General features: G+C 31.3%; 2 protein-coding genes across 2 annotated transcripts; both read left to right on the forward strand.

Moving 5' to 3' along the window:
- Nucleotides 1–1,652: 1,652 nt before the first annotated feature.
- LOC130646209 (BRCA2 and CDKN1A-interacting protein-like) lies at nt 1,653–6,953 on the forward strand. Its single transcript, XM_057452368.1, has 8 exons — nt 1,653–1,822; nt 1,895–1,969; nt 5,248–5,328; nt 5,417–5,482; nt 5,581–5,759; nt 5,838–5,865; nt 6,085–6,255; nt 6,781–6,953. Exons 1-8 carry the CDS (start codon nt 1,682–1,684, stop codon nt 6,946–6,948), a joined length of 909 nt encoding a protein of 302 aa, XP_057308351.1. The 5' UTR covers nt 1,653–1,681; the 3' UTR covers nt 6,949–6,953.
- Nucleotides 6,954–7,900: 947 nt separating this feature from the next.
- On the forward strand, nt 7,901–17,283 carry LOC130646205 (golgin subfamily A member 6-like protein 4). The gene is made up of 8 exons (XM_057452362.1): nt 7,901–8,483; nt 9,246–9,448; nt 10,047–10,078; nt 10,821–10,957; nt 14,004–14,105; nt 14,544–14,646; nt 15,513–15,873; nt 16,573–17,283. Exons 1-8 carry the CDS (start codon nt 8,396–8,398, stop codon nt 16,627–16,629), a joined length of 1,083 nt encoding a protein of 360 aa, XP_057308345.1. The 5' UTR covers nt 7,901–8,395; the 3' UTR covers nt 16,630–17,283.
- The last annotated feature ends 3,984 nt before the right edge of the window (nt 17,284–21,267 follow it).

Below are 21,267 nucleotides of genomic sequence, written 5' to 3' on the forward strand. Positions count from 1 at the left end.
AGATCGCATTTTAAAAATTTAAGAACGAAATGCGGCAATAGAAATGCTTTTTTAGATTGCATTTTAAAAACAAAAAATGGCGATAGAAAAGCTTTGTTAGATCGCATTTTAAAAGTTTAAGAACAAAAAACGGTGAGAGAAATGTTTTTTAGATTGCGTTTTAAAAATTTAAGAACGAAAACGACGATAAAAAAGCTTCGTTAGATCGCATTTTAAAATTTTAAGAAGGAAGAACGGCGATAAAAATGCTTTTTTAGATGCATTTTGAAACAAAAATATTTTTTGTGAAAACAACTTTAATCAGTATACTCTATTTAACTTGCGTTGTAATGTTCACGAAAACTGGTTAAGATGAACCTCTGAAACAATTATTACATTTTCAATATTTTCTTACAGCGTGCTATAAAAATAAACATTTCTTTTTTTGCAACATTATTTCGGCTATCGAAGTTAGAGAGTCGCTAGTTCAGACGCTCAGTTCTCGTATTTGAAGTTCACAAGTTTAATGTCCCCCACTCGTCTCCAACAAAAAAAATTAATAACGCAGAAAAAAGTAAAAGCTCACAGGTCACAAAAATTTTATCTGTGGCCAGGGAAAGTCAGGAAAAAAGACCCATTTTTGGGGAAAGTCAGGGAAAAGTCAGGGATTTTTTTGTCTTTTAACTTGACTTAGACTGATAGAACTTTACTGACAGGCTCTGTTAGTCATTCAGTGGATCTAACATACTCTTGATCATGTTATATATTATATGGATTAAAGCTCTTGTAAGTTATGTTGTGACAAATATGGTTTAAACGGTTTTAGTTAATTTGTTATTCTGTTTGGCTGTACAATTTCTTGAAAAAGTCAGGGAAAGTCAGGAAATTTGACCTCAAAAAGTCGGAAAGTCAGGAAATTTGATACCATATTTTCGGTGGAAACCCTGTACTAATGAACAAGCCAATAATAATTGATCTACGGTGTTCCCAGGCTAAATGCTGGTTTACTTCATTACTATGTGCCAAAATTTTTGCGAACCAACTTTACTTTTCTATTTCGAACCCTAATATTTTTCCAACTATACACTAAAGTTTCACACCATTGAAAATAAGTCCTCCAACTGGCCCATTTAGTTTATAAAAAAAACAGGTTTGTTTGTTGGAAAGAACTGGAGAAAATGGTGCTGGTTTTGGAAATTGAATTGAAAATTCTACGGAAAAATTTAATCTGATAAAACAAGTCATTTTTGCCAGAAATCCAAGACATGAACATGACATTTGTTTACAAACACACTACTGCTGCAATTATTGCTTAAAAATGTGTAATAATGATGTTTATTCTTGGAGATTGCCTCCAGGATCGTTTCAAAAATAATTGTTTTAAATCGCTTCACATTTGTTTCATGAAACGATTTGTAAATGAGTTTAAAAAACTGTTGATCTTGAAACGATCATGATCGTTTCAATTTGTACAAAATGTGAAACAATAGTGGAGACGGTCCCTTACCTTTGGGAAAAATTAGTAAGGGGACAGAAGACAATTTTTTCTTAAAATAAATTTTCACAAAAAACTTGTTAACTTCCTTGTGGCTGTTACACCAGAAATATCAAATCTTTCTCTTTTGGCATTTTTACAAATCTTTCTTAACCCTTTTACTAACCCCACCAAATATCTGTTTTTGTTTCTAAACATTTAAGAAGTATGAACTTGCAAGATAAGAAAAAGAAAAAGAGAAGAGCAGCAGCTGCTACTGCCACGTTAACAAACAATGATTCCAATGAAGAAAGCTCCAGTGACAGTGAAGAAAATGCTTCAAGTGATGAGGACACAGATAGCGTTGAGGTAAAATTTAGTTTCTTGTTTTCTTTTAGCTACTACTCATTGCATTAATGAGATTTTTGTTTTGTTTTACAGAACATTAATGTTGAATTTGAAGCACAAACTCCAGTGGATAATGATTTCCATGGAATAAAGCAACTTCTTTTAAGGGTAAGTTTTTTTTGCAAAAAGGTTTTAATTGAAAATTCCAGCAATTTTTAACTGGAATAAGTCAATAAGTAATCTTTTTTAATATGGTTTTCACTAGGCACTATGAATAATTCTATAAATATAGTTCTGGCTTACTTAGTCTGAGTTTGCTCTATGTTTTTTTAGAATTTCCATTTATGTACATTAACTAATGCTGGTAGGAGAAATAACAATACAGTGGCTTAAAGAGCATTCTTGTGGCTGCTTTTTTGATTTGTCATATAGACAAGACAGTCAACAGACAATCTCTAGAAGAGCTTTGTTTTACTATAAAAAGGGTTTTGCTTATTTTAATTTCTTGGCAATCATTTTTACAAAAAAGTGTTCTGCAAATCATGTAAATAATCAGATTTGCACACATCATTTAGGCAACTCCAACTTAATTAGTTGTTCTATGGGCCCGACCGACCCTTATTTTCACGAAAACAAAAAAATAATGATATGAAGCAAAAAGTTTTAAAGAAATTTTTTATAAAAAAACATTTTCTCATCCCTTTTCGTGAAAATATAGTGAGCTTAGAAGATAATCAATGATGATATATTTTGTTGGTTAAATGTCAATCTACAATTATACTAAACGAAGTTAAGGCCACTTGCAGTTAATTCTTTGTTCATGGTAATTTGTTGCGATGAAACTAAAATGCGCGATGCACTAATTTTGTAATCACAAAAATAGCTAAATATGTACAGTACTGTATAAAGGTATCTTAACATCGAGGATCGCGTATCGTGCGCGGCGCGATCGATACGCGATAGCTTTTCTAGCTCCTAAATTTCTATCACGTGAAGCCTTATTGCGCTTCCTCGATAGGCAGTCTCAATACATTGTGATGTGTTAAAAGTAATTAAATATCTGTTCTTATTAAATTGTAGCGCAAAGAAAATAAATAAATTAAACGATAATCTCGAAAGAAATAATTTTATTATATTGTTCTCAAATCACAGCGTAAAGAAAAAAAATAAATAGATCGTCTCAAAATGTTCATACTTAATTCGTATAATTTGTATCAAAAACTTCCTATCCATTTATTAAATCTTTCGTATAGTTTTATTTTTAATACGAACTTTTTCGTATCATCAAAATTACAAGTTCGTATAAAGTTTGTATCATTTAAAATAAAGTTCTTTTGTAGTTTGTATCGTTTCAAACAAGTTTGTATGAGAAGTTGCTTATACGAAGTTCGTTTATTATAATAAAGACTGTAACTGCGTCTTTTATATAAGAATATAAACTTTACTTTATGAAAATTAAATAATAAGTTTAAATAATATTGATTGCGCTAGAATTAAATAAAAAGTTTAATTCTTCAATACAACGGAGAAGGGTGTTACGACAAGCATTTTTTTTCATGTATTATTGCATCACGTACGCAGTTAATATTTTTTTGTTGCGAAGGGAAAAATAGTAATAATTTGTCTCACTAAAAATTTTTTGGGTAAATTTGTTCTCTTGTTTTGAATTAGCTGTGAAGGTGAAAAGATAAAAATACTTGAATGCTCAAAAACTTGTTTTTTATAGATGCAGCAAGAATATTTCTTGTGCTGTTTTGAAAGTTATACAAGAAGAACGGCGATGGAAAAGCTTTTTTAGATCGCATTTTAAGAATCTTAAGAATTATTCAAGGCTCGAAATGTCGATTTAACAAAAAAAAACAATGATTCTTATATGAAAATGTGTGTAAACTAACAACGTTTTACGCCTCCAGATAAACCCAGCAAAGAAAATATTTAATTTACTTTTTATTACTTTCGTCGAAAGTCAGGCAACTTTGTTTAACTTTATTCACACAAGAATTATTATTCCTAAATTATCATAGAAAAAAAAGAAACTCTTTTAAGCATTGTTTTGTTTTGTTTGAAGTTCAGTATTTAATTTAAAATAAGTATTATAAAGAAATTTACATCATCGAGTAATACTATGCGATAGATCGAGCCTATCGCAACATCCTGATAGACGCGATATGATTCACATCTATCGAGACAAAAATATGCTCAAAAAGCTATTGCGTATCGTTCACGTCGCGCACGATAGAGGATCGCGATGTTAAGATACCTTTTACAGTACTGTAGCTTGTTGTAACACCCTCCTCCGTTATGAATTTTTAAATAATTTTAATGCTGTGTAAGACTTTATTGTCAACTAAACTATAGTCTGAAAAAGATTTTGCACTTAAATTTAGATATAAGACAATGCAAAAAACATTAAAGAACACTAATTTTTTTTTATTAAAATCAATTTTATGTTATTTTTATTATTTCAATGGGAGAAGAATAACTTGCTATGTAAATTTCAAAACAGCACAAGTATATTCTGTATAACTTTTAAAACAGCACAAGAAATATTCTCACTGCATAAGTTTTAAAAACAAGTTTTCGAGCATGCAAGTATTTTAATCTTTTTACCTTGAAAGCTAGTTATTTTAATAATTCAAAACAAGAGAACAAGTTCATCCAAACATTTTTTATAGTGAGGCAAATTATTATTATTTTTCCTTTGCAAAAAATATATTAACTGCGTGCGTGTTGCAAAAATACGAACTTGGTTTGCAATCAAATTTTGTGGGTAAGCTTGTATAAGCCCTATATGTTTACTCACAAAATTTGATTGTAAACCAACATGCAGATCCCAAGTTATGAGTTCCTCAGCAAAAAATGAAGGGCCTGGGACGAGCAAGCGAGTGTCTTTTTGGCAAAAAGATTATGTTAATCAATAATATCTATGCATCGATAAAGTTTGAATGCACATCCCTTAACAGGTCTAAATTCACTGATGAAAGGAATTGTCAAAATTTGCTATTACTGAAATATAACATCATAATTCATGCAGCATAATCAAATCTGAAATTCTTTAAATGTGAATATCTTGAGAACGAAAAGAGCTTTTTAAAAAATTTAAAAAGACTTTTTAAGCTCTATAATATAAGTCCAACATCATTTTATACCTCGGGTTCCCTTTAATAATGTTACTTTTGAGATCCATTGCTAATTTCTTATTGTAGACAGCCTAAGAAAAATTTTAGTTATGCTTTTAAATTGCAACTGAAATTTATTGATTGAAATTATTATGTTACCATAGTAACATTTTTAGGTGGAGAGACTTGTACAGACAAATGGTATTTGTCGACTAGCTTTTTTGATGAACTGCTGTAAACTTTTAAAAAAATCAGTGCCAAAAAAGAGTAACAAAAAATTATGTAACAAATTTTATTTGAACTAAGTGTCTATTTTTTTTGTTTTAGGTGTTTCTCACGTTGCACTTAGATATTTCAGAATTAACTGATATTATTATTTCACAGTCCTCGATTGGCAGTACAATAAAAGTAACCAAATTTTCTTATTTGTTTTAATTTATACGATAATATAAATGAGAGGAGTTGTAAGTGTTTGTTTAAATTGTTTTTATCTTAGATCGTTGATGATGAAGAAGATGAAATTTATGGTATCGTTTCTGTGCTTAGTTTAAAAAAGTACAAAGTAAGATTTACCCGTTTAATTCTTCTTTGTTTTTGTTTATTTATTATTTTTTTATAACAAAGTAAAAAAATTATACTGGGCTCTTTTTTGCTTTAAAGGAAAAGACATGCATAAAGGAACTTAAAAAAGAATTACTATCAAAATGTAAATCTTCCTCTCATGAGTTGTCAACCAAACTGAAGAAATTATTTAACGAGAAAAATATTGGCTTTATTGTCAACGAAAGGTTTATCAATATTCCTTCACAGATTGCTGTTCCATTTCATAACTCCATTTGGTAGGTGGTAATGGTTGTTTTTTAAGTTGTATGTATGGAAATAGATATGGTATAAAGGTGTCTTATGTTTTGTTTTAGGGAGGAAGTAGAGCAAGCAAAATCTGAGGTATAGATTTGCTTTGTAAAAAAAAAATAGTATTTAATATAGCATTAAAAACGTAACAAATGCCTACCCACTTGTATCCGTTTCCCCCATTTGATCCCACCCTTGAACAGTGCATTGAAGGAGAAAAATATGTAAAAATTTTGTTAGTTTTTTTTTAAAATAATTGTATTTTACAATAATGTATTATGAAGTTCGAAATATAATTGATTTATTTTTTAGGACAAGCTGCACGATTTCGATTATTTAATGTTGTTATCAAAAACATTAAAACCTTCTTCAATAGAACCTCAGAAAAAAGAAGGTGAAGGTAGTAAAGCCAAGAAAAAAAAGAAACAAGAGAATAATTCGGAAGTGGAATATACAAATTTTGAGGATGAACTGTTTTTTAAGGTTAACTATTAATTCAATGTTTTAATCCCACTGTTGTGTGAAAAAAAATTCTGATCTTAATATATTACACTGAATCATTCAGACCGCTTGCATGCAATTCTTCAGTAAGGGTAATTTATCACACTGAAACATCCATTGCACACATGAATGCAACTTGCAAGAAAATTGTTATAAAATTTTCTTTTTTGGTTTTAAAATGTTTTTTTTGTTTATTTTCACAATACTGTGTTATTAAAGTAGTTTTTTAAAATTATGTTGTTTAAAAAAAAATTTAAATGTACACAAGAGATATCTCCTGAGTAAATTTTGTATGGAAAAAAAAGTTTTGTTCAATTGTCTATTTTTCTTTTTCTGATGATTTACTTGCATTTAGAAGAAACTACCATTACATGTTTGTTGTCATGTACTATTTGAACTTTGATTGTCAAATAAGTTTGAAAACGTATAAAAATTTATTATATACCAACTGGAGTTTAGCAATTTTAAGTTGATGTCTGTATTAATTAATTTTCTTATTTTTTTTAGGAGTCCGAACTGAGTTTTAGTTACAATGTTACAGAAGCAACTGGTCTTGCAGTCGGAGGCAGTTGGAATTTCGAAGATCAGACAATGAATTCTTATAGGACTGTTATGCTTATTCCAACAACAAAATGGAAAAATGTATTGACTGAAATTGAGAAGATGGTTGATTAATTAGATATACTTATGTATTGATATGTAAATTTGTGCTTCATACAGTGTCAAGTCTTTATTATTAATAACAACTTCATCAGAAGTTGTGTGAAAGAAGAAGGGACCTAAATATATTTTTCATTATTTTTAAGCGACTAATACAACATGTCTTAATAACAAGGGGGCGTATGTAAACAGAGAGAGAGAAAAAAACAACTAAGTAATTGAATATCTTTCAGGGGAGAATATAACAACAGATGTTAAATCCACACCTATGGGAGGTATTATACTAGGCACTAGATTTTTTTCTGTTTTTTCCCACATAGTCTAAGCTTTTAGCAAATAAATAAATATTACATACTTGCAAATTGGATTATTAGTTAGTGCAATATAATGATTGGTACTTTTTTGATAGAATGTTTGCTTCCAGTGATAAATAATTGGAGATCAAAGTGCAAGTTGATCACTTAGAAAGCAACATATTTTTACTCTTGATATTTTTCTTTTAACCGTGTTTTATGCTGTAGAAGAAAATGGTATTTTTCAAAATATGCAAAAACTTAATGTTTAAAAATGTGTATAAAAAAAAACTCCTTTAATGTGAATAACCCAAATCATTTTAGTATGTGTTAAGGCTCACGTTTTTAAAAAATAGTAAAAAAAGTTTTTGTATACATAAATCACATGAGTATATTCAGCTGTTTGGACAGCAAAAGAAGCTTACTGCCACCTTAACTGAGTTAGTAGATAATAAAATTGTATTCTGTTCTAGTTATTTGCCTGTAAAATATTCTTAGATTGTTCTTGTGTAATATAATACTTTTTCTGCAAACTTACCAAGTCATTTAGAAGCTACTGCAAATGGTTTAAGCAAATATCAGTAGCATTAATACTTTGTACCTGTCACAGGCCAAAATTGGTATTTGTTTTTGACAAAATTTGGCACAGTTAACAAAAAAGTATGCTGAACATATTGGTGCCATCATGATTTTGATTTTTGTCACCTAAATGTCATTTCAGGCCAAAATTTGTCCAAAAATTAAAACTACTTTATTTTCGACAAAAATTGGCACAGTTAATAAAAAAAGTATGCTGAAAATGATGGTCACATCAAAATTTTGATTTTTTGTCAACTAAATGCCGTTTAAGACCATAAACGTTTCAATCGTAAGACTTTCAACCATAAATGATAGGCTGTATTTTTTGTTAGCAATTTCTTTTAAAATGTTAGTTTATTATGACACGTTTCGTTTTGTTTGCGTTTCTTGTAAGATATATTGTCACTTGTGTGCTTTATCTTCAGAGCTTCATGCACCAAATCTCTTCGAATGTTTGGCATGATAACACAACAAATTAACAGGTTGTCATCAAATATTTTGGTAGCGAGCATAAATTCTTAGAGTCCCCAGGGCTTCTTGTTTTATTTGTATTCAGTTGTAATAAATCATACAGAGAAAAAAAAAATATTATGAGTGGTCATGTAATCAGTGAGTTGTTTCAACAAATTGTTCATTCAGAAGAAAGGATTAAGCAAAGATTTGAAGCTTTGAAAAAAGGTAAGAAAGTTGCTTGTTTATCATTTTGGTAACATGTTTCATTTAAAGTTATACTTATAGTATCACTATCACAAGGTCACTCTAATCAGTTAGCTTAGAAATGTGTATGCCATCCCTTCATGAGATTAAATTTCTATAATAGCCTGTCAAGTGACCAGACAAGTTTTTTCAGTGGTACAATTGTGCATACGAGCTCAAAAGTAATGTTGAATCTAAGGAACAGGATTGCTGTTGGTAAAATTTTACCCTAGTCTTTAAAATTTGTACTCTTTTCAACCACTCTTGTATGAAATAAGGCACATTGGCGGACAAGGCTGACCAAGGTTCATTAAGATATTTAATTTTTAATTAAATTTTCCCCTTTATTATATTGACACATAAAGTTGCAGTAAAATGAAAAGTGAAGTTAACGAGGCTCCTACTGTAGGTGTGTTTTGATCAGTTATATGCACGTAATTCAGGGTAAGGACACACTGTGCCTTTAAAGGCAAGTTACATACTTTTACCTCCCAACAGATCAGATTAGAATTGAAATATTTCTGTTCATGCAAAAAGACATTTCCTAAACGTCTAACCCAGAAATTTGTCTGGTATTTACCATTCCAGTTTGTTCCGAGTAACAGTTGAATTGAATTCAGCTTTTGATACTAATACTAGTCAGTGCTAAGGCAAAAAAATATGTAAGTGGAAATTCGACTTACGTAAGGGTTGCCTAATACATGCAGTGATATGGTACAATCATCAGAACTGTGTTTTATTCAGTGAATCAAAACATCCAAGATCATCAAGATAGATTGAGAGAAACTAAATATGAAGTTGAAGCTTTGCAAGGTAGTCTAAGCGTTCTCAATCACAAACTGGTGCAAGAAGAAATTGAATTGAAATGGCTTGCCATGAGGGAAACCATTTTAAAGGGACAAAAAGAAGAATCATGTAGAGAAAATGCAGACTTACGAGAGTTAATAGTGAGGAAACTACTTTTTAATATTTTTTTAGGGTGTGCCAAAAGAACAAAAATATTTTAACAAAGATCTTACAAAAGTGTAGGAAACCTATATGGGGTGTGTTTTTTAAAAAAATTGAGCAAATTTTTTTGAATTCATGAATTCAATTTTAAAGATTTCGTTGAAAACAAATAATCATTGATAATATTTTCAGATAAAATAAAAAAAGTAGTGAAAATTAATCCAAGAAAAGAAAGTACTATTAGCTCAGAAACTTTACTTAGTTGGGATGAAATAAAACAGGTTTAATAAGTCATAGGATATTAAATTAAAAATTCTGTTATAAATTATTTTTTTTTTTTCAGCATGCTCAGGAATTTTTATTCATTTTTCTATCTTTAAATTTCATATCAAGGAGACCTGATTTTCCACACAAGAAACATAGAAATGGATTTTAATTGTATATCTCTACAGCTGGTTTTAAATGCGTGGCCCAGCAATGCATAATTATTTTAAGTCTGTCAACTAATCAATGGATTCTCGCAAGATATAGAAAGATGAATACGTATCATTAAGTCCTAGTTTTTAGTGTATAGTTGTTGCATGATTTATCATTTAGGAAGAGTTAAATCACGAAGGTGAGAATGAGAGGTTAGAAGTTTAGAATTATTTTTGTCTAACTATAGACGTATTTAGCTAATATAGGCCAATGTATCTTAAAGGCTTCTAAAAAAGTTTCGTACTCCAAATTTTGTGACAAAGGTATCTACATAGTGAATTTAAACATGCTAAATTCAAAAATAAATGTTTTCAAGTTGTTAACCCCATTGAGCATCCTATTTGTTTTCTGGCTCTCTGACCGCACTCTCGTTATCTTTAAGGTAAGCCCAGACTCCTTAGACGGAAATGCTGTGACTAAATACAAATATTAATTCATAAAAGAAATGATATTCGTACTTTTGAAGAATAATGAATATTCCACTGGATATCGATTAAACTGACAATAGTAGTTGCCTGTTGTCAAAAAACTTCGCCATTTTAACTTTCTCTGAACAAGCTAGGCCACAGAACCTAAACGACGTTTACGTCCTTGGCCCACATACTATTAAGTCTGAAAAATGGACGATTTTTGAATCAGATTGTAACATAACTACAAGTTGTTCGAGATTTTTTAAAAGATTTAGAAATTACAGGTACATGATAAAATTCGATCAACAAACGATTATTTGAAGCAGGAAGCCATTCGTAACCTTAATTTTGCAAGATATTATTGTTTTATTTTGCTTTTGTTTTGGTCAAGATTTTTATTGTTCAGTATTTTTCAATTTCAACTCCTGGTGAGCTTCACGAATTTTTAATCTACTGTTGCATAATACAAACTGGTCTTATTTAGAGAAGCGTTCCTTAAGGAGTGCGACAAATTCTTGAAAGAATTTCCTTTAACTGGGGAGTGTGAAATGCCAGACTTTGAAGGATGTTTGAAAGAAAAATTACGTAAAGTAAAAGAAGAACATGGGCAAATTTTAAAACGTAAGAAATTCAAAGTATGTGACTGAATAACAGATGACAGCGACCTGGAAATCCTACAAAATTTAGATTTTTTAAGCATTACAGAAACACCATGGCATTTGAGGAAAACAGCATACATTAGGAACTACAATTTTCCGCGGAAAATGTTTCGGCGGAAAAACTTTCAGACACAATTTTTTATTTCAGCGGAAAAATTTTCGGACAAATTTATAAAGTCAAAAAATGTTTCGGTAAGTCTTTTGAACGAATTTTAACCAAATTTCAAAGTAATGATTATGGGAAATGACACAAAAGAAGGCTAGAAGCATTTAAAGTGTACATATATTTAATCAAGACCTAAAAAGCGTCTTCAGGATCCAACTTTATAGATAGAGCCTCAGCCAAATGTGAAAATATCGAAAATATTAAATTTAAAAACTGTATTTTTTATTGATTTTCTAATTACCCTATATATAATTTCTATGCACTTTTTTAAAAAAATTAGAAAATCCAAAATTTCCCGACAAAAAAACTTTCAGTAGACCCAAATTTCGGACGGAAATTTTTCGGACAAACAAAAATCCGAAAGTTTATCTGTCCGGAAATTTTCGTTTCTGATGTAGAATTTTATTCATTCTTAGATCCGTCTCCAATAAGCAGGCCAAAAAATATTGGAAATTTTGAAAAAAACGCCTAGTCTCTAATAAAACGCCTGTCTCCAACGCTCCCTTATTTAGTCAAAAATTAATGTTTATTAGAGTTTAACTTGTTTAAGCAGTTTATAGGGAAATAAGGAGAAGAGTTGATTTTTAAGGCTTTCTACTGAATTCAAGATCAGGAGAATTATAAAAACCAGAGAAACATTTTACAATTAACTTTCTAACTAATTCAAGGCATTGCGAACTTGTCCTTTCAATCTGTTTATTTGTAAAAACTTGAATGTTGAACAAGCCTTTTTTAATATTGCTTTTTCATGATCAACCCTGGTTGCCGAATACCAAAACATTGCATGCAAACGAGGTTAGTTTAAATAAAGTTCAGGATGATAAATTGTTTGCTTGCTGTTTTAGTTATCAACAAATGTTGGTTTATAATTTTCATATTGGAAAAGTCGTAGTGTATACAAGTATATAAGGTTATTAGTAGTGGTAGTGTGACAAAAATTATAAATATTTATCCAATTAAGTGTGTATTTATGACAACTTTAATGTTGGTTAGCCAATATAAACATCTTTTCCATTCAAGAAAGTTTACTTTTTTTTTACTGTAAAATCTAGTATGTATACCTAGTTTACTGAATCTTAATGGCTCATATAAGTTAAATAATAATTATTTTCTTAAAAATTAGCTAGTTTTTCATCAGCTAGATATTATATGCACACAGAAATGATATGTTATCCAGTTATAGGTGTTCTTATTATTTTCACACTCCACTACTTGCTTCTTATCTTTTTGTTTAGTTTACATTTATAATAAACATATTTTTGGCTAAACCTAATTTACTTAGTAATCACAAATTGTTTATCAAACTAACTAGATAGATAGCTAAAACCTATTTTCAGAAGGTGAAGACACATTCATGAATTAAACATGCTGCTGTCGTCACGAAAATGTTTTTGTCACAGGTCACAAATTTGCGTCAAACTGGAAAAAATTTAGTAGGCATAGAAGCTTTCTTCTTTAAAAAAATTAAGTTCAAGGTTTTTAAAATTGTTCTTGTTATCTTTCGAATTAACTTGACAGTGCCGAGACTATTCATTAGACCTCTGTTAGCTATTGATAGTGGTCATTTTTAGTCGTAAGGCCATCTGCATATAAAACATTCTTTGCCGGAGTATTTTTTTTCCTGGAAACATGTAATATATGGGAAAAACAATATGTTGCTTAAAACAAATCTTGACCAGTTTATTCATCTACAATTCTCTTAGCTTGTAAAGAAAAATTTATTATTATTTGATCAAAATGAAATAATATGATTTTCTTTATAAAAGGTTTACGATGCTTAAATTTTAAAACTCAAGGGAGGTATAGCAATACAAAATTTTTTATATCAATTCTATCAGATTTATGTCTAAGTGACCCTGTAACAAATTTATACAAATTTTTAGACTTTGTTTTTAGGAACAAATAATAATATAATATAATAGAATATGCCAGTACTCTAACTTACAATAAATACTTTCTTACAGGCCATAATTGTTTAAAAAAGTCAAGGGTACTTTTGAGTAAACATTCTTCTACCTTGGATGATAAAAAAATTTCCCACATTTTGTTTAATGTCAACATGATGAAGAGCACCTTTCGGCCTAATAATCCACTAACCCCAGGATGCTCAGGACAAAAAAATGAAAGATACCCAATAACACCAAAAATTATATGTGTCAATAATCATCCAACACTGGTTTAACCTCTAGCTAGCTAGGTATTAGCCAAGTTGTGTGTGAGTGTAAAATATAAAATCCATAACAATTTTAATAAGCCCTATGGATATCAAATAAATGCCATTTTTTATTTATTTTTTTACCAAACGTTCGTAATTAGCGCTAAACAAAGAATTGTCTCTAAACTAACCTCGTTTTTATGTTACTATGTTTGTTTTGATTGTGTATTCTGCGGAATGGTAATGGATATTAAAATTGGCTTATACCTTCCTTCCCCTGTTTCCTTTTAATGACCGTCTCCAATAAACGTCCACTTAAAAATCTTTACCATAAAATAAACACCCGGGACGTTTATTAGAGCATTTACAGTAGGTTGTTTTCAACTAATATTCAACGAAGGAGTTGATTCAACGCATCAAATATTTGATGCGAACAACAACTTCAACCCTTGTAAGTTGATTGCAAAATTATTTTTAACGCTGAGTATTCCAAATAAAGTATTCCTGAGTATTCCAAAAACACTGGCAAATGGTTGAGTTCTTTGAATTAAATTAGAAAACCGTGTGAATTTTATGGTTGAATACTAAAAATATATTAAAAAAGGATTTTCTCGATTTTTAGGTAACCCTTTCTTTTGTGTTTATAGTTCTGAGCCCTAAATGAAAAAGTTGAGTTTGCATTTTTAGAAGTTGCAGCTATGCAAACACGCGACGAGAAATTGAAGTTACTCGAAGTTGAAAGAGACAGTCTGAACAAAGAAGTTAGTCAACTAAATGACTTGAAAGAGGGTACGTCGAGTTTCTTCTCAAGATTTGTTTAGGTAAACATCTCTTTAAAAGTGTTGGGTGTAGAAAATGTCTATCAACTTTATCTTTACTTTTCATCTCTGCAGTAAACTTATTTTTCGGAATTATAAAAATGTCCCACTTTGGCGGACTCCAGAAATGTACGAGGCATCCCATTGGATGAAATTAAGAGTAAAATTGTACTAAAATAGTGCAATCAGAATTCTCTAAACCATGCAAAGAAATCATCATTTGGTGTAGTGAGTTGTATAGAACGGAGACTGTTTCCACACATGAGGGACAGGAATTGCGCTAATGTAAAAAAAGCAGTAGTAGAGATTCTATGTCTACCAAACTCTTTCAGAGTACCTATTGGCGATAAAAAAGAAGACAATTTTTTGTATTAAACGGTTAACATACAAATGGGATTATTTTTTGCAGCTTTAGTAACAGATTTGTGCAAATTAAAGAAAGAAAAGGAAGAACTGAAAATCGTGAAAGAAAAAGTTGCAAAAAAGTCAACAATGAAACCAGAACTGCATCAGTAAGTTTAATTCTATGCTTTTAAAAAGTTTTTCAATTTATTGTTCTACGCCTTAAGCCGGATGAACTTTAAAATGGGCTCCTTTTTTTGTCGCCGTTTTTACTACCGAGGCTAGTAAAGCACGGAAGGATACCAGTCTAGCGTGGCGTTACGGAAATTACTAGTTTTTGAGTGTTATAACAGAATACTCCGTTGCACAAGGTACAAAAACCCTATTATTTTTACAAATAAATCATATGAAATTATTATTTTATGATAAGTTGATTTCGCTAATACCAAACTAAAACGGTCGTTTGTTATCTTTTAAGTGATCCTAAATTTTACGAAGCTAGATTTTTATTTAAGCTAGATTTTTATTTAAGTTTCAACAAGCTAAAATTAGTTTTAAAAAACGAAATAAATCAAAAATAGTTGTTTATATTGCTTTTTACGTTTCATTTAGGTTTTATAAAACTCATTTGAACTCATTTTTTTACTACTTTTATATTTTTCATTCTTCTTTTGCTGTGCCCCACTTGAAATAATTATTAATCTATATTATAATACCCGTAGACGCCGTAGAAATTCCTGCCGAAAGACGTGGACTAGAAATAAAATAAAATTGTGTTTTTAAAAAACAAAATACACGTTGTCGGAAAAAAAGTTATTTTTTATTTCTTTTTTTTATAGAAGTCAATCTTTTATATATTTGTTTCTAGTATTAATATATTCTACACGTGACAAAGACACATTAAGTAGTGTCGAAATTATGAGAAACAAATATGTTATGAACGACTTTTATAAAAGGAGTCCTAAAAACTTATTGTGCACGATCATTCAAGATAATATACGGCTATAGAAATAGCAATAAGAAGCCTGTTTTTCAGAATGTTGACTGATTTGGAGGATGGAAAGAATGAATGTGCCATGTTGAGTGAGCAGCATCAGACACTAGCAAAAGAGCTTTACCAACTGCAGCAAACTTTTATGAAAAATGAACACAGAGCGAAGCAAAACTCGAACCCCTGGTACATTTCGAAGCAGGTCCAACAGTCAGATAGAACCCCTGAGAAATCACGAATGCAAGATGCAAATCAAGGCAGTTCATCACAAAGAGTGTCAAGGTCGTCCGGGAAAAAGTTATTTAATTATCAAGCTCACAAGAAAGCGAAGCAAATGGATGCAGAGAGACCACTTAGCAATGAAAGTCAAACTAAACTGGATCCATTAGACAGTTTCGATTTTGGTGTAAGCACGTTTTGAATTTTTTTATTCTTCTCTTTTTCCAAAGATTTACTAATCGCCGGAACAGAATAAAATCAATTTTGACAAAGCAGTTTGTTTACTGAAAATTCTCGATTAGGCGCCTACTCTCAAATAAGCGTCCCTCTCGAATTAGCGCACAGGGGACAACCTACCTACCCAGCTTTAAGAAATTAGTCCTATTTTAGTCCTAGATTGCCCCTAGTAACCCACAAAGGAGATGCTATCTCCACCTTTTTTTTTATATTGAGCCTTAAATGGCGGCAATGGCTTCACTATTTTAATTTAAACACTGACGTTAATCTAATATATGGAAGTTGTGACGTAGCGTCAAAGTAACTACTTTGTCGTTGAGCAATTAAGATGTAGTTTCTCGCTTGTTTTAAAGGAAGAAAAGTGCATATCCGCATTGCTCCGTAGATCATCTACAGCATGAAATTTCATGTGAAAATGCTTGTCCATCTTTACGTTTAACCATGGAGATGAAATATTTATATATTTCCATCTCCATGGTTTCACCTAGTTCATATTCCTTGACGTAAAGAAAATTTAACACGAATATTAATAAGCAATCCTCTCGATTTACCGCGTCTTTTGATTTACCGCCACTCTTGGAAAAGCATTGGTTTTTTTCATTGGTTGTAATGTAAAACGCCAATTTTTATTTTTTGTTTCTTTTTGTAGTTGGACGCTGAAGACGATTCATTTTTGGGTTGTGATGTTGAAGGATTTTTTCATTGACGTTGTTTTGAAATTTTCTCTGTAAAAATGTAAATTTTTTGTTTATACAAAAATTAATGTTATTAAAACTAGAAATAAACCTAACATTTTGTTCGTCCATGTTGACTTCGTTCTGTTTATACGTTTATTAATTACTATAGAATGTTTGCCATATAGAAAAGTCATCTTCCAAGAAATTGTCCGAAAACCTGAAGTCAGTATTTGGTACACTGATATCAACTCAGTAAAATGAAATAAATAAGCGAAATTTAACGACCGTCGTAAAGCGCTTAGCGTTACGCGGATCAACAAGTTCTGTATGTGAAGTTACTCACCCCGCCCAGGTTCAAATTCGATAAAAGAGAATTGTTAATACAACATAATAACCCTGAGACATAATGGAATTGAGTCTTTCACAATATAACAAGCACAAAGATGGTTAGTTCTAAGGCTTTATGTATTTATATAAAACACGCTCAACATCATTTGACTTTTCCCGATGATGGAAGAAGGATCTCCCGAAACGTAGCCTACTAAACTTTCATGTTCAAGAAATGATAAACTTTCCACAATAATAATATTATTACTGAATTGATCAATTTTTACTACTAAATTTTGATTGGAAATAACCAATGCTAGCGGGACAAAATGATAAGCCTGGTGGCTGCTGTTACTGCATAGCAGGTTCGTACTTAACCTAATATCCATTTCTTACCCACCATTAACGGAAGACTTTCAAACATAAAACATGTGAGGCTAAAGCAAATCAAAATTTTTCCAACCCCCGGTCTTGTTATTTTTGTACCCGAGCGCATATATCTGCTTTGCTTTTGTTTTGCCAAGATGGTACGCGAGCGGTGTGGAGATGTTGAGATTTATCATCTGAAATTTTTTTGGCTTTATTTCATATCTTCTTTTTTTTCCTGTGTAATTTAGATTGCTTTTATAACTAGCTAGCTCTAGTCCAGTTTTAACCCATCCTTTTTTGGGCTAGCATTTGTTTTTCAGCAAGTAAAAATTTATAATTGAAAAAAAATTTATAAAAAAAAATTAGAGAATTGCTTAGCTAGCTAGCTATCTAGTTTTCCCTACATAATTGCTTCTTTCCGTTTTCCGTGTTTTTGGTTTAAGAATTTAAGTATATAATTTTTAAACTATTACTCTGGGCGCTTATTCAGACTGAACGGTTAGTGCTTCCTTGAAAGTTTGGAGAATAAGCATTCTAATATACAGAGCTATTTGGTGCAGACTCTATAATTGGGTATGTGACACTAGCCATGTAAAATATGCACATTTATCTATCTAGTCATGTAAAATATACACATTTATCTATCTAACATAGATATTCTGCTGGTATTGGCAGAATAAATCCAGTATATACCCATTCTGCCGGTAAAATGAAATTTTTCAAAAATAAATAAAAAATAAAAAATAAAATTTGTTCGCCATTGTAACTAAAACAAAATTCTTTACATTTTGTATTATTTTATTGGCTACGTCATCAAAATTTAAATGAGGAATCATCTTTAATATAAGTCTTTTTTTAAGTTTTATAGCTGGACCAAAACAAAGTTTGTCCACAAAATAATAACTATAGGCTAAATAACAGGTTGAAACAGGTTTAGTTTACACTTTCTGACCTACTCTGCTCGTTAAGAAGTGCTTATATATGCTAGGCTTTGGCTTGAAAGTTTACTGTTGGTAGAATAATATCTTATCTTTTAAACCAGGTTAGTTGGTCGGTACCAGCAGAATATACAGTCTATAAATATACTGTAAACACAACAACAATTTTCTTTGACTTATTTAAATAAACTTTATTTTAAGAATATCAGAAATACCAAATATTTATTTTGCTATTTGCTTCTTGTTTTTGTTAATACATCTGCTATAACTGATGCTTGGTAGAAATCCACTTCAATTTAATCTCTTTCTGATTGATACTCGTCTAAGGGAAGCCATATCAACCATTAACCGTTTGTCTTCCAAGAACTTTGTTGAATGGGCAGCTTCGAACAATGATTTGTTCTCTGTATGACATAAGATGCCTTCTAGATTAGTATTCAACACTTCATTTATCACATTCTTCACCCATATGCATGTATCAATACCATTAACAAGAGCTATTGTCTCAGCAGCAAGGGTGCTACACGCAACTCTCTTAATCTTCTTAGACTTGTTGTGTTGTGACCACCCATCTTGTGGATATTACAGATTGACCCTTATCTTCTACGGTGGAGAAAACTTTGTTGTCCTCCTAATTGGCCAATTCTTTATACTTTGCATTTAGGATCCCATCTGTAAAAGTTGCTTGAGTCGATAATAGTACTTAACTTCAGTTTCGTTTGTCTCAACAACAGGTTGCCAGTCACTCACACATCTTTTGAAATCTAACCAATTTATTTCACCTGTGTCTTCATTTTAGACATTTAAACAGCTACCATACTGTCTGCCTTCTTTTCCTTTTCTGTTCACTTTTCCTGCTCTGCTGTGGACTAATCCCCTTGTCCATTCACTGTTAGGAGTTAGCTTGTAAGTGATTTTTGACTTCAACTTTGGTATTCCTAAGACTGTTGACGAATTGCTAACATTTTGATTGGTTGTGATTTTATTTGTTGATATCTTGTGTGTTGTTGTTTTATTTATTGAGGCACCGTCTGATGTTGTTTCTTTTGTTGTTGGTAAATTTGTTGTTTTCTCATTTTCTGGTTCTTCTGTATTGTTACTGTCAAAATCATTTGCACCAACACATTCACCAAAAACATCGCGTTCAAGTAGAATGCAATTGTTCACTTGTGTAGTTGTCACTTCAGTACTCCCTTCCGTGTCTTGCGATGGTTTTTGTAAATGCAAAACTTGGTCAAACTTCTGCAAGCGACACATGTGTACTCTAACATAACTTCCACTATGTTTTACAAGGACTTGCTTATTCTCCTGTCCAATTACAGTGCCTGGTCCATGCCATTTTTCACTGTCTTTTCTCTTATAGAAAACTCTATCTCCATTGATATATTGCTCATCATTGTAACACTGAACATTATGCCTCAATGCTCTTCGTATATGCTCAGAAGACTCTGCTGCTATAAAGGCTCTTCGTGATGCATGCATTACAGCAAGGTTATGGGCCACGGTTTTACTTGAAACTATGTCATTATGGAAAATGATCAGTGAGGATGCAGGGATAGTCATGATTTTTACCATAAACAAACTGATTTGATGAAAATTCCGTGTTGCTTGATAAAAATTCTTTCCACTTACAGCCCACAAAAGTGTACGATTGTGTGTACATTTTGTGTCTTCAGTAATTTTTTTCAGCATTTTCTTAATCATACCATTGTGTTGTTCACATAGTCCATTTGACCAAGGACTTTCAGCTGCAGTTTTTGAAAACTCTATGTTAAACTGCTCACACACTGCACACCAAATTTCAAAAATAATATCTGTTATTACATCTTTGTCTTTCGTCTTTGTCAATTTTGCTGATGAAAATCTGGTAAAACCATCTATGATATGGATAAACCATAATGATTGAGAAAGTTGCACAAGATCTAGAGCCACACACTGGTTAAATTCTGATGACATTGGTAAGCCAACAATAGGGCGTGGTCTTGGTTTTCTGTATTTGATGCACACTTTACAAGAGTTTGATACTTCATCGATGACTTTCTTAACTTCACCTCGGTCATTTAATAAGGAATTAGATGTTTTGATGAGAGGTTTTAATTTTTCAGCACTTGGATGGCGAAATTGACGATGAAGTTTGATAATCTCACTTTTTCTTGATTTTGCACTTGCACAAACAAAAGCAACCTGGGGTAACAAGTGGTCATGTCTCTTTTCATCCATCTATATTATGTTGTTGTTCAAAGGTATGCAATAGTGGCCTGTAGTGGTAAATTTTAAAGGATTGAATACTCCAAACATTGTCCCCGAATTGTTGCTAAAATCTAAAACTGCCTCTGCTTTTTTCATGAAAGCTTAACTCAGTAACAAAGGAATTTCGTTTGGGACAATTTCCGTCTTCAGATAAACTTCTTTTGAGCCAATAATTACAGGTAAGAACACTCTTTTCATAGAACAAACTGCTTCACTATCTCCGAATTTAAGTCTTATTTGCTTGGGATGCTCTTCGGGCAATCTATCATTTTGAAGATTATCAATAAAACATTGATACCAAGTATTACCACAAACGGTCTTTGTGCAACCACAGTCTAAAACTGCACATGACAGGGTTTCACCGACCAGAGATTGCATTTCATCTTCTCTGATTTTTGCAAAAAAAGTAACCTTGGAAAGACTGTCATCTTTTCTAACATCCTCAGGTTCCTGGTTCTCATAAGAGTGTGGACAGTTTGAAGCCCAGTGATATATAGATTGGCAAATATTGCATCTTGATGGACTTCCAAATTGATCGGGTGGATTCATTCTTTTATTGTTGGGTGTGGTTTTTCTTCCTGCATATCTCTGATTTGAAGCAGCTGCAGGTCTTCCTCTTCTAAACCTTGAGCGTTGATATCCCCCTCTTTGAGTGACGTAATTTGCTCAATTGTATCTGCACTTGCCTGAAGAACTGGTTCTATCTTTACTTCAGTATTTGTTCCTAATGAAGCCACAGTATCCCCAAATATTTTCTTTAACTGCTCTACCATTGCATCATAC

This window comes from Hydractinia symbiolongicarpus, chromosome 5, assembly GCF_029227915.1.
Source record: "Hydractinia symbiolongicarpus strain clone_291-10 chromosome 5, HSymV2.1, whole genome shotgun sequence".
NCBI classification, from domain to species: Eukaryota; Metazoa; Cnidaria; class Hydrozoa; order Anthoathecata; family Hydractiniidae; genus Hydractinia; species Hydractinia symbiolongicarpus.